General features: G+C 45.1%; 1 protein-coding gene across 2 annotated transcripts in view; it reads left to right on the forward strand.

Annotated features, from left to right (window-relative positions):
* Positions 1–24,265, forward strand: part of ADGRG2 (adhesion G protein-coupled receptor G2) — a 195,135-nt gene that overhangs the window by 61,088 nt on the left and 109,782 nt on the right. For both annotated transcript variants that reach the window (XM_033949916.1, XM_033949915.1), the window contains exons 5-8: positions 12,317–12,364; positions 13,978–14,067; positions 18,073–18,114; positions 23,364–23,441. In XM_033949916.1, the coding sequence (XP_033805807.1) occupies positions 12,317–12,364; positions 13,978–14,067; positions 18,073–18,114; positions 23,364–23,441 (258 nt within the window). The remainder of the gene's footprint in view (positions 1–12,316; positions 12,365–13,977; positions 14,068–18,072; positions 18,115–23,363; positions 23,442–24,265) is intronic.

Here is a 24,265-nt window from a genome sequence, read left to right on the forward strand (position 1 = left end):
GGTTCCCCCCCTGGCCCACGGGACTCCCACGGGGACGCCCCCCTGGCCCACGGGACTCCCACGGGGATGCCCCCCTGACCCACGGGACTCCCACGGGGACGCCCCCTTGCCCACGGGACTCCCACGGGGATGAAAACAACCTACCTAAATTCTGGCGATGCAAGCATGCAGCTTACAAGTCTGGCGTCGGGTCGGGAAATAGCCATGTTGAGCAGTGAGCTCAGCACGTACACAGATGAAAGCCTTGCTTGCTGATTGGTCCGGCGGCCCCGCCCCACCATGCCGCCGGACCAATCAGCAAGCAAGGCTTTCATCTGTGTACGTGCTGAGCTCACTGCTCAGCATGGCTATTTCCCGACGCGGGCATTAGGCTGTTTTTTGTCATTTCGGGTGGGGGATGGCAGCGGCAGCAGCAGCCTGAAAAAGAAATCATCCTGGCTGGGTTCGGTGTCATGCTCCGGAGCTTCTACAGCCTTCCTATCTCCCTCTCCCTTCTACCTGCGGCTCTCTTCGGCAACAACGATCGACACAAGCTTCTGGCGTCGGGGCCTACCCTCTGCGAGTCCCGCTTGTTTCAACTTCCTTTTTCCACAAAGGTGGGACTCGTAGAGGGAAGGCCTCGATGTCAGCAGCTTGTCTTGATCACCGCTGCTGACGAGTTGCTTAAGAGAGCCGCGGAGCAGGGGGGTGTTGCCAGGTGCAGGTAGAAGGGAGAGGGCCAGATGCAGGACTCGTGGGTGAGGGAGGAGAAGAGAGAGGGGAGAGAAACAAAAGGAAATATTTCATACTGGGCTGGGCCGGAGTGGAGAGAGGGTGGAAAGATTCTGGCTACAGGGTGCAGTAACAAAGGAAAAGGGGGGAAAGCTGAAAATGGAGATAGTGACACAAAGAAGAGAAAGGGTAAGCAGGACCTTCTGAATAAGGATAGAGATACAGAGGGGACATGAAGAGGAGGTGAAATAGAGACATAGAAGTAATGCTGAAAAAGTGTGTGTGTGGGGGGGGGGGAGATAAAGACATTGAAAGGGCAAATGGTGAATATGGGGTAAAGACAAGGACAGAGACAAATGAAGATTCTGAAAAAGTGGTGAGATACGGATATAGGTGAGATGGACACAAAGAAGGGTGATGCTGGAAAATAGGTGGAATGGTAATTCTGACAGACACAGAAGGGAAATGCTGGATCAAGGAGAGATGGGGCTCAGGCTGGATGGAATGAGGAGAAATGCCTTGTTGGCCCGGAACTTCCTCTCCTACGTCAGAATTGACGTCAGGGAGCGGAATGCTGGTCAGCGCGACGCTTCTGCAGGGAAAGCTTGGGACAGCGGTGGCTTGGGGACTATTCCCCGATGGCGGTGGCAGCAAACCGAGTGGCTTGGGGGAGGGCACGGAGAAAGAAAGAAAGGGGGCAGACAGAGAGACAGAAAGAAGGGGGAACAGGGAGACAGAAAGAAAAAGTTGGGGGAGAGAATGAGGTCTGGAGGAGAGGAAACATACAGGAGGCTGAAAGAAAGGAAGAAAGATTGGATGCACAGTCAGAAGAAGAAAGTGCAACCAGAGACTCATGAAATCACCAAACAGCAAAGATAGGAAAAATGATTTTATTTTCAATTTAGTGATCAAAATGTGTCTGTTTTGAGAATTTATATCTGCTGTCTATATTTTGCACTATGGCTCCCTTTTACTAAACCGCAATATTGTTTTTTAGCGCAGGGAGCCTATGAGCATTGAGAGCAGCGCGAGGCATTCAGCGTAACTCCCTGTGCTAAAACCTACTATTGTGGTTTAGTAAAAAGGGAGGGGGTGTATTTGTCTATTTTTGTATTTTGTTACCGAGGTGACATTGCATAGAGTCATCTGCCTTGGGAAATGTATATGGCAGATATCTTTGTTTTGTGTTCAAAAGAAAAGGAAATGCATTTCTGGTTTTATTTCTACAGTGTTGAAGTACTTGTTGGCCCTTGCTGTGACTGGTGGGGATCCCCAAGCACCGCCAGCAGAGGACCTCCTCTAGAGATGGTCAGAACTCCCCTCCACCAAGCGCAGCAGTCGCTGGCAGCATCCATGAGCCACTGAGGTGCCAGCATCTGTGACTCAGGGACGCTACTGCTGCCTGCCAAGCTTGGCAAAAGGGACCCCAGGCCAACTGCAAAGGAAGTCCTCAGCTGACAGTTTGTGGGTTCTCATCAGCTGAGTATTTATATTTTATATTTACATTAGAGGTTCTGGTAGAAACCCATTTACAAAGTATGTATTCTTCCCAATTAATATTTCCAAATTAATAGTCTCTTTGCTTATTTGTAAATGGGTCTCTACCAGAGCCTTTAATTCAGTAGCATAATTAAATAAAATAACTATTTCTGAAGTTTATAGGGAAGGATGGTGACGGAGGGGATTCCTCGCGGGGACGGGTGGGGACGGAGGGGATTCCTCGCGGGGACGGGTGGGGACGGAGGGGATTCCTCGCGGGGACGGGTGGGGACGGAGGGATTCCTCACGGGGACGGGTGGGGACGGAGGGATTCCTCACGGGGACGGGTGGGGATGGGTGGGATTTTGGCGGGGACGGGTGGGGACGGGTGGGATTTCTGTCCCCGCGCAACTCTCTAATCTGGATTTTCAGAAGGCGTTCAACAAGGTTCCGCATGAACAACTACTTCGAAAAATTGTGAGCCATGGAATCGAGGGTGAAATACTTAAAAACTGGCTGGCGGATAGGAACAGAGAGTGGGGGTAAATGGACAATACTCGGACTGAAAAAGCGTCCTGAGTGGAGTGCCGCAGGGTTCGGTGCTTGGGCCTGTGCTCTTCGACATATTTATAAACGAACTGGAAATCGGCACGACGAGCGAGGTGGTTAAATTTGCAGATGATACAAAGTTATTCAGAGTAGTGAAGACGCGGGAGGATTGCGAAGATCTGCAACGTGACATAAGCACGCTCGAGAAATGGGCCACAACATGGATAAGTGTAAGGTGTTGCATGTCGGTAACAGAAATCTTACACACGAATACAGGATGTCCGGTGCAGTACTTGGAGAGACCCCCCCCAGGAAAGAGACTTGAGAGTACTGGTCGACAAGTCGGTGAAGCCGTCCGCGCAATGCGTGGCGGCGGCGAAAAGGGTGAACAGAATGCTAGGAATGATCAAGAAGGGGATCACGAACAGATCGGAGAAGGTTATCATGCCGCTGTACCGGGCCATGGTACGCCCCCACCTGGAATACTGCGTCCAGCACTGGTCGCCGTATTTGAAGGACATGGTACTACTCGAAAGGGTCCAGAGAAGAGCGACTAAAATGGTTAAGGGGATGGAGGAGTTGCCGTACAGCGAGAGATTGGAGAAACTGGGCCTCTTCTCCCTTGAAAAGAGGAGACGGAGAGGGGACATGATTGAAACATTCAAGATACTGAAGGGAACTTCGGGGGAGTAATGTTTTGTAAAATACAAACTGGATATGACACTAAACCAAGCTGAAAACAAAAGGAATTGACCCCAAAATATCCACAAAGAAGAAAATTCAGAGAAAACCAACAAAACTCTGTGGAGTGACGATGTTCCCAAATGGACTTTATTTGAAAGTATCAAAGTTCCAAAGGTACACTGAAATCATCCACATAAAAGTAAATCATCCACATAAGAGCCTTAAAGGACCTAGTCCGCTAGGGATACAGGACCCAACACGGTCCGCGTTTCGACAAAAAGTCTTCTTCAGGGGTCCCTGGGGGTCCTATAAAGGTGAGTACGTGGGAAACAATTGTGTGGTGAACAGGAAGTGAGACACTGCTTGCATTTGCAATGGAAAGGGGGGGTCAATGAAAAGCAACAAGCAATAAACAAAAGGAATTGACCCCAAAATATCCACAAAGAAGAAAATCCATTTGCCCTTTCTTTTACAAATGCAAGCAGTGTCTCACTTCCTATTCACCACACAATTGTTTCCCACGTGCTCACCTTTATAGGACCCCCAGGGACCCTCTGAAGAAGACTTTTTGTCGAAACGCGGACCGTGTTGGGTCCTGTATCCCTAGCGGACTAGGTCTTATGTAGATGGAATTATTTTATGTGGATGATTTCAGTGTACCTTTGGAACTTTGATACTTTCAAATAAAGTCCATTTAGGAACATCGTCACTCCACAGAGTTTTTTTGGTTTTCTCTGGATTTTCTTCTTTGTGGATATTTTGGGGTCAATTCCTTTTGTTTTTTGCTACTTAGGATTTCAAAGTGTTTGAGGCTTGTGCAGATGAGGACGGAGCTGAGGCATTGGTGGAATGAGGCATTATGACATCACAATCTGAGCTCTAGAATGTTGCAAACACAAACAGTGTCTCACTTCCCGCTCACTACGGTACACAATTGTTTCCCACGTATTCACCTTTATAGGACCCCCAGGGACCCCTGAAGAAGACTTTTTGTCGAAACGCGGATCGTATTGGGTCCTGTATCCCTAGCGGACTAGGTCCTTTAAGGCTTTTATGTGGATGGAATTATTTTATGTGGATGATTTCAGTGGACCTTTGGAACTTTGATACTTTCAAATAAAGTCCATTTGGGAACATCGTCACTAAACCAAGCTGACCAGGCCAAATCACTGGAATTGCACAAGATAATCTTATGCTTTTGGTCCTCGATCGCTGGGAACTTTACAGGCTTGCTTAGCCCATTTGTATTCTAGACAAAGCAGTTTAAAAATAAGTTAAGAGCTCACGTTTTGTTTCAAAATAATATGATTATAGCCCATTCAGATCTTCTGAATGCCACGAGCTCTTTTTCACTTCAGTTAAATCGAGCATCTAAGCAGGGAGAAGGAATTTATCTGTGTTATGATATTGAATGACATCAGCTGTTTCCCAAACCAGTGGGATGGGGGTGGTGGGGTGGTTTTTCTGGCATACCTCAATGGTGAAACTAAAGCCTCTGTCTCACATTCAGTCATTATTACTCTGCCCCTCGCCAGTCTCGAGCAAAGTCACTCCACCCAGAAGATTCTTTCTCAAGGCAAGAATCTCAAGTGACAGAAAAGCACAATCTTTTCTGTATAATGCCTTTCTCATTTCAAAGAAATGTTGCAATAGCTTTTAAGTCTTATACCCTGGAAAAAAAGTCGTCAGAGAGTTCAACGTAGCTGTCTGAATGATAGGGCGAGCCCCACTGGCAATTGTCACTGGGTTTGACCACAGAAGGTGATGGCTCCCCCTGGCCTCTGTGCTGTGTGGTTTCTGTGGATTTAAAATGCACCACATTCACTCTTGTTTTATGACGAGTGCAGCAAAGGAAAAAGTACAATCCCCTAAGCATGTTGCAGACTAAAGAATTACACAGGGAAACATTTTTCTCCATCTCCGCAGGAGCTCAATTTCCCGTCCCGTCCCTGCAAGTTCTGTCGCTGTCCCTGCCCTATAAGCTCTGCCTTAACCGCACAAGCCTCGAACACTTATGATTTTGAAAGTGTTTGAGGCTTGGGCAGATGAGGACGGAGCTTAGGCATTGGTGGAATGAGGCATTATGACATCACAATCTGAGCTCTAGAATGTTGCTACTTAGGATTCTAAAGTGCTTGAGGCTTGTGCAGGTGAGGACAGAGCTTAGGCATTGGTGGAATGAGGCATTATGACATCACAATCTGAGCTCTAGAATGTTGCTACTTAGGATTCTAAAGTGTTTGAGGCTTTAGCAGATGAGGACGGAGCTTAGGCATTGGTGGAATGAGGCATTATGACATCACAATCTGAGCTCTAGAATGTTGCTACTTAGGATTTTAAAGTGTTTGAGGCTTGTGCAGATGAGGATAGAGCTTGCAGGAATGGGGCAGGGACAGAAAAAGAACTCACCAGGATGGGAAATTGAGTTCCTGCGGGGACAGGGAAAAATTTTTCCCCTGCATCATTCTCTATTGCAGACTACTGGGCGCTTCTGTCTTCTCTATGCACTCTCTCTCACAAACTCCACCCCCGTGGTTTGAACGGCCCAGTCAGATGTGAGTTCTGCACCCCAACAGAGGAAAATATTTCCCTCCCTTGGTCATGAGGAGGCAGAGGAAGGCAGTTTGCATAGAGAAAGGGGATTTCTGCTTTTCACCAAGAAAAGAAGCAGAGGTCGTTCTCATCGGCGAGGAACAGAAGCTGCAGAAAAAGAGCTGGAGCCTGGCACAGGATTTACTAGCGAGCCATTCGGCAGTATGACATCACTTCTACAAGTGAAAGCGTGAATTTCCAAAGGCTTCCCCTACGTGCCTAACCGGGATTCATCCCGTGAAAGGGGCAAATAAGGATGGGCAACTGAAGTCCTGCCTTTACATCTGAAAAAATTAAAACCTTGCAGACCCCACATGGTGCGACACCCCTCCCCCCTCCCCCACCACACACACAGCAACCCTGTGTATTTTAAAAGCTGGGAGCAAAAGTAATGCCCACTCGCTCCTGCCTCTGGAAAACGACAGAGCTTCATCATCCCTACCATATTTCTGCCCAAAAAGGGGAACCAATGTAGCCACCTTACATTAAAGCCGTGCACGAAAGCTCAGCACACAGTTTACTGACACAAATATTTTGCTCCCCCAATGTTGTTAGCAAAGAGCACACAAATTGCCACAGCATTTAACAAGCGTACAACGTCACCTGTCTGCTGCGTTGAGGAATAAAATATCTCCTTCCTGTCTGAACATGAGCAGGGATTGGCAGGAACAGATTTATTTATTTTAAACAGACTGGGCTCCTTCAACTTCCTCTGGTTGCTGACTCCTCCCTCCCTCCCCACCTCAAAGATCTCTCTGGTGACCCAGTGGACCCTGGTCACTCACCCCCACCCCATAGATCTCCTCAACTATCTGTCATACCCTAACCCCATAAATCAATCCTTGTTGTCCCAGTGGATACTGGTTCCTGACTCCCACCCAAAGGATTTCCACAGTGGCTCCCTCCCTCCTCAAATTCCACCAAATATAACTCCAGTGCATCTTTGAAAATCGGGAAGCAAGAGTCATGGCCACTCACTCCTACCTCGGTGACGCCATCTTGAAGAAAGGCAGTGCTTGACCCTATGCAGTTCACCCCAATTGTATTGCTACCCAAAATGAATGGGAGTGGCCTAAGAGATCTGGCTAATCGAAAGTCCATTCCCACTCCCAGTGCAACCCAGAATGCACTGCAAATGGGGCCTAAGGTTCCGGTTGGCCCAGATGCCTAAGGCCCCTCCTTTGGGAGGGGCCTTAAGCGCCTTGGCCAATCAGGGCCTAAGATCCCTCCCCAGTGCATCCCATGCAGGCCTGCTATTCGTGAGAAGGCGGGCCAGTCAGCTGGAGGCAGGAAGGATGCCTCCGGCCGGCCAATGTTTTAAGTTAGGAGGGGTTCTGGGGGGATGGAGTGGGGGTCCAGGAGTGGGCTGGGGGTCTGGCGGAAGGGATGCTCGTGATGTTCATGGGGGAGGTTCCAGCAGGAGGGACTGGGCATCCCTTCTGCCAGCGATGTTTAGTGGGGTTGGGCGGCCGCTAAACTTATCACAACAGGGAGATCCTTTGTCATGATAAGCTCAGCAGCCGCATCTGCTTACAATGTACGCATCATTGTATGCATCTACCGCGGGACTAGGGAGGCACATAAGGCCGCCTAGGCCCGCCTAAGGTTACTTCTGGGCCAAGGCATGCCCACGCCTAGCCTTAGGTGAGCCTAATGTAGGCGGCTTGCCTCTGGGGATTTTTTTTTTTTTTTTAAACGTGCGTCCTGATTGGCTGTTTAGGCAACAGTTGGTTGCCTACAATTGGGATGCCGTTTATAGAATTTGGCTCACTGTGTCTTAATTCTAGAAAGCATGGGACAGGTATGTGGGATCTCTTAGGGAGAGGAGGAGATAGTGGATGCTGTGGATGGGCAGACTGGATGGGCCATTTGGCCTTTATTTGCCATCATGTTTCTATGACAGGGGTAGGGAACTCCGGTCCTCGAGAGCCGTATTCCAGTCGGGTTTTTAGGATTTCCCCCAATGAATATGCACTGAAAGCAGTGCATTCAAATAGATCTCATGCATATTCATTGGGGAAATCCTGAAACCCGACTGGAATACGGCTCTCGAGGACCGGAGTTCCCTACCCCTGTTCTATGATATCACAATGCAGGTGTTAAGAGCCTTAGCCAATAGGGAGAAGAGAAGATAATGGATGCTACGGATGGGCAGACTGGATGGGCCATTTGTCCTTTATCTGCCATCATGTTTCTACGTTTCTGAGGTTTCCAAAAGTATGATGTAAGTGTCCTGGAATAAATACACACATACTGTAAATAGGAGAGGCAGATTTGCATACATACTTTTCAAAGTTTGAGAACTGAAGTAAAGTTTGCAGGTAAATAGCACCCACAAACATACATGCTTTATTTGAAAGCTCAACTCCCACCCCTAAGGCTAGTAGGAAATTTGGCAGTCAAACCATTCATTTCAAAACTTCTAGCAGGGCCGAGTGTCCAAGAGACAAATAAGATCATTTATGAGCCTCCTTGAAATGATAGAAAATTTGTCAAGTTTTTAAAAGCTGTGACTCCCTCACCCCCCTCCCCTCACACGGTTCACTAAATCCACACCCAATAAGGTGAAGTAGTCAGAAGAATGCAGTCAAGCGATAAAAAGTTTGAATCAAAAGCCACGTGAAGAATCGCTGTTTCATTTAACGAGGACTCCGTTTGACTGCCGACGTTACTCCTCTGAAGTGGGCCTGGGGATTGTACTTAGAGAATGACACGGTGACAAAATTCATCACCGTTTCCGTCCCCGCGGATAACCGCGGGAAACCATCTTCATGTCATTCTTTAAAGAGAGAGGGAAGAATCAGAGTATGAATGGCCACAACCACTGACCCGCAAGCTTTGCTTTGAAGAATGCTGGTGTAGAAGGATTGAGATTGAAATAGACATTGAAGAATGACAGTCTATGGTATCCAGAGCAGTTATTGTGATGTCATAATGCCTCATTCCACCAGTGCCTAAGAGCCAATCACATCAGTGATGTCACAATGGCTTCATTATCCTTGGCTCACATAAGAATCAGAGTATGAATGGCCACAACCACTGACCTGCAAGCTTTGCTTTGAAGAATGCTGGTGTAGAAGGACTGAGGTTGAAATAGACACTAGAAAATGACATGGGATTATTTTCCACGGTTATCCGCGGGGACGGGAACGGTGATGAATTTTGTCACCGTGTCATTCTCTAATTGTACTCTCTCGAGGCTGAAGGGGAGGAGCAAACAGACCTCTACATAAGAGTAGGGTTACCAGACTTCCAGATTTCCCCAGACCTTTTGAGAACATGTCCGGACAGCTTTTCAAAACCCGGCACTTTGTCCGGGTTTTGAAAAGCTTCTATCAAATCGCCCGTCGGGCAGGAGGGTATCCGCGTAAGGGGTTAGCTTGAGATAGGTCAGGAACTAGAGAAAATGTATCCAGGAAATTGTTAAAAGTTTTATTAAAGAGGGTGGGTATATTCAGAATCTTTCAACTAAGGCAAGAAGTTTAATTCTTAATGATTTACACTGAAGCTATGATTATTTATCTAAAATTCCAGTTCTTTACTTTTATTATTCTTTATTTTTGTCAACTTTCATTGGGTTTGGGGGGGTTTAGTATGATTCTTTCAATAAAAAAGTTAAAAACTAAATTTTGGGGGAGGATAGGGGGAGAGGTTAATAGGAAAAGGGAAAGGAGGTAGGAATTAGGGGGAGGGTATTGAGAGATGTAATGGGTATTTTGGAAATATATTTTGAAGAAATGAAAGATATTTGATGGAAATTAATATGATGAATTTTAATTTAATGACTATTTTATTGTATTATAATATTGTATATTTACTGATTTCTTCAATAAAAATGTTATAAATTAAAAAAAAAAGAGGGTGGAAAAGGGAAGGCTCTGAATGGCGATTCTATTTGTGAACCTCTTCAATTGTTTTCATTAACGTGGGTGGTATATAAAACTTCTATAAATAAATAAACCAGGCCACTTGTCATACAAGATTGGAAGCTCTCATTTTTTTATGTATAACAATTTTTATTGAAAGAATCAAATAATCAGTACAATAGGATAATACAAAAATACATTCAATACAATAAGAATTACAATAATATTTCATACAAATTTAAATCATTCTTTCAAATTTAATTTCCATTTGAATTAATTCAATCTTATCTACACCCCCCTTAATTCCATCCCCTACCCACTATCTTCCCCTAAATGAAATCCCTCACCCTGGATGAAAGTTGACAAAAATAAAGAATTAAAATAAATAACTGGAATGTAATTATTAAACCTAATTTTCATAATAAATCATTGATAACCAAACTTCGTATTTTTGGTGAAAGATTCTGAATATAAGGATCCCAAAACGTCCATAAAAAGACGAGTTTTTTTAGGCGAACCTCGAACCTCCCAACTCTCAAATAAAATTGCTTTTGTGGGTAAATAATTGGCCCTTATGGAGAATAGATGTGTTAATGGTAAAATAAAAAAATAAAAAAAACTCTCTCCAGAGCTGAGTTGTAGATATAAAAGAGTCTTAGATGAGATTTATTTCAACAGCACAGAGAAGTGAAGGCCAATTTCCGGTCTTTCTTTTCGGGGGCTGAACAGTTTCCTCTTTTTCTGGGCTTCCAACTCAATCGGAACCAGCGCTAGAGCTGGGCTCGTAACTAACAAGGTTCCCTCTTATTTTGCCTTTACATCCCCGTTAGTCTGGCTGAGCCCTGCGACTGGGTCGCAGCCGGGGTCTGAGTCACGTATCCGATGCGATCATTTGGGGGTGGATGCTTTCGAGGGCTGCTTCCTCATAATTGGGCGTGATATTACTCAACAAGTCAAAAACAACAAGGAAAGGAGGAACGAAAATTCTCAATGCTACTACAACGCTGCTGTTTCAGCTACAGCGGTAAACACTCAAACGTTAACGGAGGAAAAAGCCTCAGGCTTGAAGAGAGCCGAGCAATCGGCTCAGCTTCTAGAACAGACATGGGAAATTCCGGTCCTCAAGGGCTGGAATCCAGTCGGGTTTTGAGGATTTCCCCAATGAATATGCATGAGATCTATTTGCATGCACTGCTTTCAATGCATATTCATTGGGGAAAACCTGATTGGATTCCGGTCCTTGAGGGCCAGAATCCAGTCGGGTTTTGAGGATTTCCCCAATGAATATGCATGAGATCTATTTGCATGCACTGCTTTCAATGCATATTCATTGGGGAAAACCTGATTGGATTCCGGTCCTCGAGGGCCGGAATCCAGTCGGGTTTTCAGGATTTCCCCAATGAATATGCATGAGATCTATTTGCATGCACTGCTTTCAATGCATATTCATTGGGGAAATCTTGAAAACCTGATTGGATTCCGGCCCTTGAGGACCAGAGTTGCCCATGTCTGTTCTAGAACATCACCGGCTTAAAAAAAAACCCTCCAGAACGCTGTGGGAAAGTAAATTGAGGATAATACAATCGAATGAGCACCCTAAGAAACCCGTTCCCACAGGGAACCCACGTTTCATGGCACAGAACCCCTTCTTCAGGGCAATGGGGTGGAGGCCTGCAGGCCATATCCGGCCCGTTTAGTTTTTTAATCCGGCCTATCAACCATCCGAACCCTGCCGACTGCGAGCCCTACATACCTCCCTCCAGAGCAGCGTCAGGCCGGCAGCACTCTAAACAGGCTGCTTCGCGGCCTTCTCTCGGGGAATTCCCTCTGCTGATGATGACTTCAGTAACATGGCACACAAAAGGCCCCGACGCGAGAAGGCCACGAAACAGCCTGTTTAGAGTGCTGCCGGCCCGACGCTGCTCTGGAGGGAGGTATGTAGGGCTTGCGGTTGGCGGGGTTCGGATGGGAGGGAAGGATGGAGGGTCAGTGGGGGTTTAGCTGCGCAGTGGGGGCGGATGCTCAAGGGTTCTGCTGCACAAGTGATGGGAGGGAGGGAAGAATAAAAGCTGAGCAAGGGTTCTACTGCACAGGGGGTGGGAGGGAGGGAGGGAGGGATGGAAAGATGCTCTTGGTCCGGCCCCTCTGTCAAATTTAAGAACCCATTGTGCCCTACAAGTCAAAAAGTTTGCCCACCTGTGTTCTAGAAGCTGAGCCGATTACTCTGCTCTCATCAAGCCTGAGGCTTTTTCCTCCATTAAAGTTTGAGTGTTTGCCGCTGTAGCTGAAACAGCGGAGTTGTAATAGCTTTGAGAATTGCTCAAAAAGTCACACAATTCAACACCTGTGAATCTTTTTTTTTTTCCTTTTTCTGTACCTGCCAGACAATCAATCATCTCTTTTCAGTATATTTTCTCTTTCTTTTTGTTTTCCAGCAACACGCAATGACCCTCATCCTTCCACCACTGCAGCGCCCAACACAGGTAAGAAAGACGGCTTGATGATTTCACAGGAAGAACTGAGACAACAGCTGGAAAGGAGGAAGAGACAGATGTGCAATAGCTCATCAGGGTTTGGGGCGCTAAGTCTAAAGAGGGGAATGAGGTGGAGGTCTCGGTCACTGCATCACTTGTGGGGCTGCCCAATTACCCAGCTCCAAGAAAGAGGTTTGAGGCCAGTCCTGGATTCCCGACAACCCCCTTCCTGTTGCATTATGGGACCTGTGGTTCTAATTTCAGTAGACGAATCAGACTGAGACTCCCACAGCGCTTAACTGTTTTTTTCATGAAGAGATTCACCCGATGTGGTTAATAATACATCGAATAGTAATCAGGAAACTTGAACCATATGTTATGGCAATAGTAGGTATAGAATGGGCACAGCTCACAATAAGTTGTGCTCATAAGTAGAAGACACACCCATGTCCCACTCATGCTCCTCCCACCTGTACAACCCTTTGATATTTACATGCTAAGGTAGTTATGTACTCACATTATAGAAGACCGCTGAATGCACAGCTCACACTTACGTGTAATTGCACATTATATAAGCATATGTGCTGGTCTCCTATATAATGTGCGCACAAATGATGCCTAATATTATGATGAGCAGGTCACATTCAAATTTATCTTCTGTTTCAAGTTTCTAATTTGATATACCTCCGATTAAGTCAGCTTGTCAGAGTGCTTTACATGTCCTGGTATGGATTAAATGTACTGTCTCTTTTCTGTGGCCCTCTTTATATTATGAGGACAGCGATAAATCAGTACAAGTCATCTATTTCCATAGAGCTACCGTGCCTTTTTGTGGGTGGGTGGCGCCCTCTTGTGTCAAAACATGCAATCAACAACTGGAATTGTAGAGGGCTTCCAAACTCTTTTACCTTGGGACCTTTGAGTTTTCAGGATATCCACAGTCTAAACCAGGGGTAGGGAACTCCAGTCCTCGAGAGCCGTATTCCAGTCGGGTTTTCAGGATTTCCCCAATGAATATGCATTGAAAGCAGTGCATGCAAATAGATCTCATGCATATTCATTGGGGAAATCCTGAAAACCCGAATGGAATACGGCTCTCGAGAACCGGAGTTCCCTACCCCTGATCTAAACTCTCCATCCCATCAGGCAGCTCTGCTCCTTAACGGCCCCACCAGCCGATGACTTCCTCCTGGCTGAAACACTTGCAACCTGGGCAATTGGTGGCAGCGCCCCCAAGCCACTGTCACTGCCAGTCCCTGCACACGATGTCACCACAATATAAATCAGTGGTTCCCAAACCTGTCCTGGGAGACCCCCAGCCAGTCAGGTTTTCAAGATATCCCTAATGAATATGCATGAGAGAGATTTGCATATAATGGAAGTGACAGGTATGCAAATCTCTCTCATGCATATTCATTAGGGATATCTTGAAAACCTGACCAGGTTTGGGAACCACTGATATAAATAAAACACCATTCTACCGTTGTTAAATTTCATACTGTTACCCTAGGAATATTCCAGAATTTGGTTGTCATCCCTGAGAATAGGGTGAGCATTAGTCAGCATATTTTAGTCAGCATGTTGATGCTTCCGGTAACGCCACTCATGTTTCTTTAAAACAGCGGTGGTAAACCTTTTGGACATCAGCTCTGTGGTTGACGTTCTGACCAATTTGGGGATCCATAAAAAAAAGAATGGCTCTGCCCATGACGGTAAGAAGTCATTTTCTGTTGTTGCCTTCTATGAAGATCTATAGCCGACATCCGTAAAATATATTGTAATCAGCTGTCAAAACACTATTAATGTGAAATTCTCAATGTGAAATTTTTGTTTTGAAGGAGGCGCTATATGCGTAGGCACCAAACAAATTACATTACATTAGTGATTTCTATTCCGCCATTACCTTGCGGTTCAAGGCGGATTACATATGATATGTAAATCTTTTTTTTTTTTGAATTTATATGATATGTAAATCTTTAGTATTTAAAACTCCTGCTTTTATCTTTAGAGTTTTAATTCCTTATTCTACTTCTAGATCACTGAGATCACAAGATCAACATTTATTGGCCATTCCCTCATTAAAAGTTATTAATACGAGGCGTCATACTATTTTTTCAATAACTGCCCCTCAGTCCTGGAATGATCTTCCACTTTATATAAGAGAGGAAAAAAAATTTAGATAAATTCAAAACCAAACTTAAAAGTTTTCTCTTCAAAGATGCTTTTAGTGAATAAATAATTCTATTAACTCTTTTTTTCTAATATTTCTTTTTTAATCATTTTTGTCTCCCCTCCCAATGTTTTTACCTTAATATATTGAATTTAATAATGATTGTAACCACTAAATAATTTTCCTTTTGTCTCGATATCGTATGTATAAATTATTTAACTCAAATGTTTTAATTTCTGTATAAGAATGTTTCTTTTTTCTTTTAATTTAATATGATATATTGTATGTTTGTGTAATATGTTACCCATATTTTAGATATTTTTAACAATTTGTACATCGCCTAGAACTTTGAATAGGCGATTAATCAAACTATATAATAAACTTGGAAACTTATGTCAGGACGTTAGAAGTTCAGAGGTACATTAGAAGTACATCAGGAGTTTGTACATTGTTTAAGTTGCTAAGGATTAGAGAGTGTTGCAGGTGATGCTTGGGACAGTTCTGACTGCGTTAGATTGGTTTTATCTGTTTTTTGAATAGACGGGTTTTTATTTCTTTTTTGAAGGTTTTGTAGTCTGTGGTCGTGGTCGATAGATGGTAGATTTGGTAGTCCAGTGTTGCAGCTCAAGTGGCAAGGAGGTTGTCGTATAGTTTTGTTTGGTTGGAGGGTGAGTGAATGGTGCGTGGGTTCTCCTGTGTCTGGTTGAGGTGGATTGAATTAGTCGACTGTTCCAATAGGCTGGGCTGTATTTGAAGAGTATGCCGTGGCATGCCTCTGTGATGTGGTTGAATTTCTTCAAATCATGAAGAGAATAAATCTGAATAAAGGAATTATGTGAGGGAGCGCTGAAAATTTCTCAGCCCAACCAACAAAGTTGGCGCAGTCTCCATTGAGGGCTATACATTTAGTCCAGCAATTTTTCACTTTTTTCGTTCCATATTTTTCTGATGGACCGAAAAAAGTGGAAAATCATTGGATTAACAGAATCTTGCATGATTATAAACTATCTTTCTCGTCACTCAAAGGAATAAAATCTTTACGATGCCTCTCTGGATCTTTTTCACACGCTTTTACATCTATTTGGAATGAACTTCCCTGGAAAAGCGGAGACTTAGAGGGGATATGATAGAAACTCATAAGATCATGAAGGGTATAGTGAAGGTAGAGAGGGACAGATTCTTCAGACTAGCGGGGGCAGCAAAAACTAGAGGGCACTCAAAAAAATTGAAGGGAGATAGGTTCAGAACAAATGCTAGGAAGTTCTTCTTCACGCAGAGGGTGGTGAACACCTGGAATACGCTTCCAGAGGAGGTGGTAGAACAGAGTACGACTTTGGGGTTCAAAAGGGGATTGGACGAATTCATGAAGGAAAAGGGGATCCAGGGGTACAATTAGAGGGTTACTACACAGTACAAAAAGCTGTAAAGTAATAGAATAGTAGAGTAACATCACTACAGGTCATTGACCTGGGGGGCGGCTTGATGGACCTATGGTCTGACTCAGCAGAGGCAATGCTTATGTGCTTATAACTCTTCCTTTTCGTTCAAGCTCTAGGAAATTTCTAAAAACACATCTGTTTAATAGATCTTACTAAGGCTGTGGATCCTGTTAAAAACATCTTTATATTATTGCTCCTTTTCGAGGACATGCCTGGGGGTCCGGATGGCTTTTCAAAACCTGGCTTTTTGAAAAGCTTCCCGTCAAAATTGGGAAGGGGTATCCGTGCAGACGCAACGCTATGACTGCAAGCACACACGCACGTGACATCATTGCGTCCTCGAAAAGGAGGACTGTTTGGGGAAATCCGGACATCTGGTAATCCTAGGCAGGAGATATAGCAGGTGACAGTCTGCTTGAGAAGGACTCCAGTCACTATGGCCAGGATTCACTAATCTGCCCGATCGGGCCCAATGTGGCCAGGTCCAACAAATTCATCAAACTCCAACATGCAGATTAGAGAATGACACGGTGAGCGATCCCCGCGGGGAGCCGCGGTCTGCTGCGGTTTGCCCGCGGGCTATGGAGACTTTCCAGCCGAATCGCCGCAGACACAGGAACAAAACTTTTCACTGCCCGCAAGAACGGTGAAAAGATTTGTCCCCGCAGGCAAATTTACCCCCTTCATTGTGACCCACGAAACCGCGATTTACCGTGCCTGATCCTTTGTTTCCTCCGGCGTGCCATGCTGTCTCCTCCATTCCAGCTCCCCATCGCCGCGTTGCCGCATTGACTCCGCCCCCTTTTAATGTGCTGGCTCCTGATTAGTCACCTCTTCCTGCTCAATCAGTGAGGGGACAAATCGCTACTGCCACACATGATTTGAAAACCCCATTTAATGGGTTGTAGTGGCGCAGCAGTAGCGATTGTGATTTTGGAAAGGAGCTGCGAGGACTGGAGTCGCTGCTGTCTGCTTGGACCTGAGTCACCGCGGACTTGGAGCTGAAACTTCATTTTAGAACTCGTTCTGCTTGCCTGCCCAGGGTTCCCGAGGGGAGGGGAGGGGGGGATGGGTTCGGTTTGGTTTGGTTCGGTTGAGCTGCTCTTGCAGCACGGAGCTGGTTCTTTTTTTAAAAAAAATCTGCTAGTTTAAATCTGCTAGTACAGGTTGTGTTTTGTTTTTGTATAGTTAAGTAAGTTGTAAAGTTGTAAAAAATGTTTATACGTTAATAAAGATAAGTATATAAAATCATACCTGTTTGAGGCTTTTATGGATGCTGCGGTGACGGTGACGGGGCGGTGAATGGGATGGCAGTGGCGGTGACGGAGCGGTGAAAGGGGTGGCGGTGACGGGGCGGTGAAGGGAACGGTGGTGACGGGGCGGTGCAGAGGATGGTGGGCCGGGGATGGTGCAGTGACGGGGAAAGATTTTTTTCCCCGTGTCATTCTCTAATGCAGATGAGGGCAATCGGAGGAACACCCACATCTGAAGGCACGGATCGCGCAGGCCATCTGTAGATGGTCTGAGCATGTGCAGGACCTCCGGGCCATCGGAGTCGGGTTGTTTTTATCTTCTATTTTTTTTTCACTGCGGCATTAGATTTTTTTTTTAAATAGGTGATCGAGGAACTTTTGGGAGCCTGTGGTTTTAACCCGCTTAAGCCCACGAGTTAAAACCACGGGCTTGCAGTGCGGGAAAAGATGGGAGAGTTGGGGCGGGCAGGCAGGGTGTTTGGGTTCAGGGCTGGAAGGCAGGCGTGTTCGGGGCAGGCAGGCAGGCACGTTCGGGGCTGCAGGAGGCGATCGGGGCTGACAGGGCAGAGAGAAGGGCTGCAGAAGGCAGGGCAGTCGCAAAGGGCTTCAGCGACTGGTCCTCCGGAGTCGCTTTTTTTTTTTTTGATCGGCCAGCCCAGTCGATGTTGCAGGGTTTTGTTTAGTGAATCGCGTCCCTGCCTACTTTGCATGCCGTTGCTCTCATTTGCGTGCGCGGATCGGAGGATGGTCAGAAGACGGGTAAGTGAATCGGGTCGGGGTCGCAAACTGATCGGTTTGCTTTGTGAATCTAGCCCTATGTTATGTAATATCTTAAATTATTTTGTCTCCCTTTAGGTACTGACAGCATCATCAAGGCCAATTCCTCTGATGTTATAGGTGAGACTTTTCTGCATTCAGTCAGGGGGTCCTGCTAAGCAGCTCCGAGCTGTTCAGGAATCCTTCCTCGGAAATCCTGATGGCGGGCGGAGGGGTGATGACATCACGCTTTCAGTTATGAGGGATCTGCGATTGGTCACTCTCTTGAGACTGAAAGCACAATGTCATTGCAGCTCCTCCCACCTCCAGGAATGCCAACGGAGGATTCCCACACCGCTCAAAAATAATAAACTTTTACTTATAATGACAGGAGTTGCCATTCAACAAATTACAAGAAATTGGAAAAATTATTACATTACATTAGGGACTTCTATTCCGCCTATACCTTGCAGTTCAAGGCAGATTACAAAAGAGGTAACTGGACATGTCCAGCGAAGTTACAACAGTTTTGGGGTTTTTGGGGGTTTTTTTTGGTTACAAGGGAGGAGAGATAGCTGGATTAATTCCGGAAGAACTTGCAAATTGGATATTAAATTGACTGTACGTTACTGTGTGATATAACAAATAGATTACAGTTAGAGTACAAATAAGATTACGTTACATTTCAGGGATCTGAATACTTGGTTAGTGTTTTGGGGAGGAAGAGATTATTTAAGTGGAGGTTTTGGGAGAGAATTTATCTAGGAGGAGGGGGAAGGGTTGGGTTAAGATATCTGGATAAATTTTTTGAAAAGTAGGGTTTTGATTTCTTTTCGAAAAGTTTTGAAGTCGCCCGTTGCCGTCAACAGGTTGGAGATGGAGTGGTTAAGTTTTGCTGCTTGCGTCGCCAGAAGGTTATCAAACATCTTATGATAGATTAAGTTACAATTTATGGTGGAATTCACTATGTCATATTTTCAAAATGGAGAGGATATTAGCTATTCAGCAGGGACGTTCTAAAAAAATTCATTGATGTTTGGGAGCCATTAACAAATTATTGTAAGGATTGTTTATAATTAATAATTTATTTCTTCCCCTTTATTTATTGAAGCATAGGGTAGGGGGAGGAGGGAGGGATTAATTTTAAATTATCTGAAATTATAAGAATATAATGGAGGGAGGGAGGGAGAAATAGTATTATGATTTCAATATATGTAAGATTAATAAGTTATATTAAAGTGAATATGATGGCATTATTATGTACTTTGTTGAAAGTTTAAAAATGAATAAAGATTAAAAAAAACAAAACTATTTAGTGGGAATCCTGCACACAGCAGTGTTAATGATTTCACACCTACTCTCTGGTACTATCATCCACAACATAGTGAAATGTAGATTATGAGACAATTAAAGGATTTTGCAATTTTGGTTGCAGAAAGAATCTCCAAGTTTTGGGCATTGGAGGAATCAATCACATCGCTTAGTTTTATTTGAGAGTTGGGAGGTTCGAGGTTCACCTAAAAAAACTCGTCTTTTTATGGACGTTTGGGATCCTTATATTCAGAATCTTTCACCAAAAATATGAAGTTTGGTTATCAATGATTTATTATGAAAATTAGGTTTAATAATTACATTCCAGTTATTTATTTTAATTCTTTATTTTTGTCAACTTTCATCCAGGTGAGGGATTTCATTTAGGGGAAGATAGTGGGTAGGGGATGGAATTAAGGGGGATGTAGATAAGATTAAATTAATTTACATGGAAATTAAATTTGAAAGAATGATTTAAATTTGTATGAAATATTATTGTAATTCTTATTGTATTGAATGTATTTTTGTATTATCCTATTGTACTGATTATTTGATTCTATCAATAAAAATGGTTATACATAAAGGATTTTTTCTTCTCATCAAGGAATAATTTACAGGACAGGAATCAGTTAGGCAGGAAATTCCCTAAGAATTTGTCCGTCCATTACCCCTCTCCTTTTCCGTTCATCACCTCTCCTACTCTGTACAATGATATTCATTGCTTCTACATGGTAACCTTGCCGCCGATTGTCCAGCTCTTCTTACTGTAAACCGCCTAGAACTACCATGGCTTTGGCGGTATATAAGAAATAAAATTATTATTATTATTAACCCCCTCTTTTACAAAGGTGCGTTAGCCATTTTAGCGCAAAATAAATCTACGCGCACTCTAAACATTAATGCGACCACAGACTAACATGCACGCATTAGTGGTTAGCGCATGCTAAAATGCTTAGCGCGCCTTTGTAAAAGGACCCCACTGTCAAAATTGTCTGTCTGACAATTGCCCTTCTATATAGAAAGCCTTACTAGAAATGTTTTAGAGCAGGGGTGTCAAAGTCTCTCCTCGAGGGCCGCCATCCAGTTGGGTGTTCAGGATTTCCCCAAAGAATATGCATGAGGTCAATTAGCATACAATGGAAGCAGTACATGCAAACAGATCTCATGCATATTCATTGGGGAAATCCTGAACGCCCGACTGGATGGCGGCCCTCGAGGAGGGACTTTGACACCCCTGGTATAGAATGGGCAACTCCGGTCCTCGAGGGCTGGAATCCAGTCAGATTTTCAGGATTTCCCCAATGAATATGCATGAGATCGATTAGCATACAATGAAAGCAGTGCATGCAAACAGATCTCATGCATATTCATTGGGGAAATCCTGAAAACCCAACTGGATTGCAGCCCTCGAGGAGGGACTTTGACAACCCTGTTTTAGAGAGATCAGAAAATCAAAGGTGTACTGTAGGTTATATTTTCTCAGTCTATGCTTGTTATTTGCTGAAGAAAACCTACCTTTCAACAGGCAAGCTGTAGTACAGTATAGCATCTGTGAGGTTTTTTTACAAATTTTAGTATTTATATACCACTTATAGTCTATGTCAGTGGTTCCCAACCCTATCCTGGAGGACCATCAGCTAGTCAGGTTTTCAGGGTAACCCTGATACATATGCATGATAGAGATTTGCATGTAATGAAGATGATAGGAATGCAGACCTGCTCCATGCATATTCATTAGAGCTATTCCAAAAACCTGACTGGCTAGTGGCCCTCCAGGATAGGGCTGGGGACCATTGGTCTACTCTAAGTGGTTTACATTCAAGTGCTCGAACATATTTCCCTGTCTGTCGCGGTGGTTGAAGGACCATGGGCTTTGCGCCAGTTTCACAGTTTGAAAGCAGTCTCCCTCAAGACTCCAGCTTCATAGAACGTTTGAGCCATTCCAGATTTCATTCTGAGCACACTTGATTAGGCATTTCTGAACAGGTTAGAACAGGGGTATCAAAGTCCCTCCTCGAGGGCCGCAATCCAGTCGGGTTTTCAGGATTTCCCCAATGAATATGCCTGAGATCTATTACCGTACAATAAAAGCAGTGCATGGAAATAGATCTCATGCATATTCATTGGGGAAATCCTGAAAACCCGACTGGATTGTAGCCCTCGAGGAAGGACTTTGACACCCCTGGGTTAGATGGTCTTTGAGGAGATCGGACGATCTTCATCATACCGAAGCAGGCAAGATGTTGTTCAGGATCTTATCTTAATTAAAACTTGATATACCACTGGGTGGCCTATATGGCGTCACTGCAATGTACATAAAATACAAATTTTTAAAAATATATTAAAATACTACACGTAGTATTGCTAATACGATAATAGGTGAGATTATCTTCATCGTAATAGAAGAGATGGTCTTCATGATACCTGAACAGGTGAGATGGTTTTAGCTCTTCCTGAACAGGTTAGAGCAGGGGTCTCGAAGTCCCTCCTTGAGGGTCGCAATCCGGTCGGGTTTTCAGGATTTCCCCAATGAATATGCATGAGATCTATGTGCATGCGCTGCTTTCAATGCATATTCATTGGGGAAATCCTGAAAACCCGACTGGATTGCGGCCCTCAAGGAGGGACTTTGAGATCCCTGGGTTAGAGGGTCTTCATGACATTTGAACACGTGAAATGCCATTTGCCATACCTGTAAAAGTAAAAATTAGGCCGGTGAAGACCTTTTTTTTTTTTTTTTTTTTGCAGTGGGGGGGGGGGGGTGTCTCATGATATCCATTATCTTCTGCTCAGAGGAAAGATATTGTAAGAGATTCTTGAGGAAGTTAGAAGCCACGGGATAGGAGGGAATGTCTTGTTGTGGACTGGAAACTCTTTAAAAAGACAGAAAATAAGAGAGTGAGGTTAAATGGTCAATTATCTCAATTGAGGAAGGAGAATACTGCAGTACTACAGGGATCTGTATTAGGACCAGTGCTTTTTAACCCACACTGCACCTTGTGACCCTGATGAGCAAGTCACTTAATCCCTCCCATTGCTCCAAATACATTAAAAACAAAGAAACAGACGGCAGATAAGGGACAAGGCCCATCAAGTCTGCCCACCCCAATAGCCCTCCCCTACCTTTCCCTATGAAGAGATCCCATTTTGTCTTAAAATCAGGCACGCTGCTGGCCTCAATTACCTGTAGCGGAAGATTATTCCAGCGATCAACCATCCTTTCGGTGAAGAAGTATTTCCTGGTATCACCGTGTAGTTTCCCACCTCTGATTTTCCACAGATGCCCTCTTGTTGCCGCGGAACCCTTGAAAAAGAAGATATCCTCTTTCACCTCAATACAGCCCGTGAGATATTTGAACGTCTCGATCATGTCTCCACTTTTTCTGCGTTCCTCAAGTGAGTACAGCTGCAACTTATCCAGCCGTTCCTTATACGGGAGATCCCTGAGTCCCGAGACCATCCGGGTGGCCATTCGCTGGACCGACTCAAGTCTCAGCACATCTTTGCGGTAATGCGGCCTCCAGAATTGTACAAAGTATTCCAGATGGGGTCTCACCATGGATCTATACAAAGGCATAATGACTTCGGGCTTACGGCTGACGAAACTCCTACGTCTACAACCTATGATTTGTCTAGCCTTAGATGAAGCTTTCTCCACTTGCTTGGCAGTCTTCTTGTCCTCACTGATGATCACCCCTAAGTCACGTTCTGCTACAGTCCTCGCTAGGAACTCACCATTAAGGGTATAAGTCTTGCATGGATTTTGGCTGCCAAGGTGCATGACTTTACATTTTTCGGTATTGAAACTTAGTTACCAGGACCTGGTCCAGCGCTCCAGTAGGAGTAGGTCGTGCACCATACTGTCAGATAGATCGTGAGCCCACAAGGACAGACAGGGAAAAATGCTTGAGTACCTGAATAAATTAATGTAAACCATATAAAAATGAAACAAATAAATTATTTAGTACTGTTAAATCACATGCAGACTGAGAAGATGCAGGAGGATTTTGGGAGACTGGGCATCCGGAGGGTACATAAACTTTAATGTGAACAATACTCTTTGTTTTTATTTAATGCAGCGAGGTTTGCCTCCCTGGCTGTCAGTAGCCCGGTTAGCATTTCGGCGTCTACCACCTCTCCCCATATGAACAAAACCGGTAGGTGGATTTTTAAATTCAGCCTCTACCTCTACCGTAGCTGCGAAACGCTTTGAGTCGGAATAATTTCAGCAGAGAGAACTGCAACGAGCTAAACTGCTAAGAAGAGGGCGCGTTTTAAATAGGGTAAATGTCCGACACTGTCACCCTCTTTTACAAAGGCGCGCTAAGCGTTTTAGCGTGCGCTTACCTAATTAGCGCTAATCGATGTATAGCATGTGCTAAATTAGCGCACGCTAAACGCTAACCCGCCCATTATAGCTTATGGATGCATTAGAGTTTGGCGCATGCTAAATCGGGTACCGCGCCTTAGTAAAAGGACCTGTGTGTGAAGATGAAAAAATATCCTTTTTGACTATTGGACTGATTTTCGCTTTTTAGTAAATGTCATGCAGGGGGTCTTGGGGTCGGCGGGTGGGGGGGCCAATTAGGGGTTCGGGGAGGTTGATCGTGAGATAGGGGTGTGCCGAGGGCAGGAGGGTCTGGGATCCCTCCTGCCCGTATCTTAGTGGGGGTGGGGGGTAGGGGGGTCGCCTGGGCAGGAGGGCTTGGGCTCCCTCCTGCTCGGATCGGATCGGTGGGGTGGGGGCATCACATGGGCAGGAGGGCTTGGGCTCCCTCCTGCCCGGATCGGGGGGGGGGGGTTGCCTGGGCAGGAGGGCTTGGGCTCCCTCCTGCCCGGATCGGATCGGCGGGGTGGGGGGGTTGCCTGGGCAGGAGGGCTTGGGCTTCCTCCTGCCCGGATCGGATTGGCAGGGTGGGGTGGTTGCCGGGCTCCCTCCTGGCCCGATCGTTGCTGGGATGGGGGGGGGATTCTGTAACCA

This window comes from Geotrypetes seraphini, chromosome 6, assembly GCF_902459505.1.
Source record: "Geotrypetes seraphini chromosome 6, aGeoSer1.1, whole genome shotgun sequence".
NCBI classification, from domain to species: domain Eukaryota; kingdom Metazoa; phylum Chordata; class Amphibia; order Gymnophiona; family Dermophiidae; genus Geotrypetes; species Geotrypetes seraphini.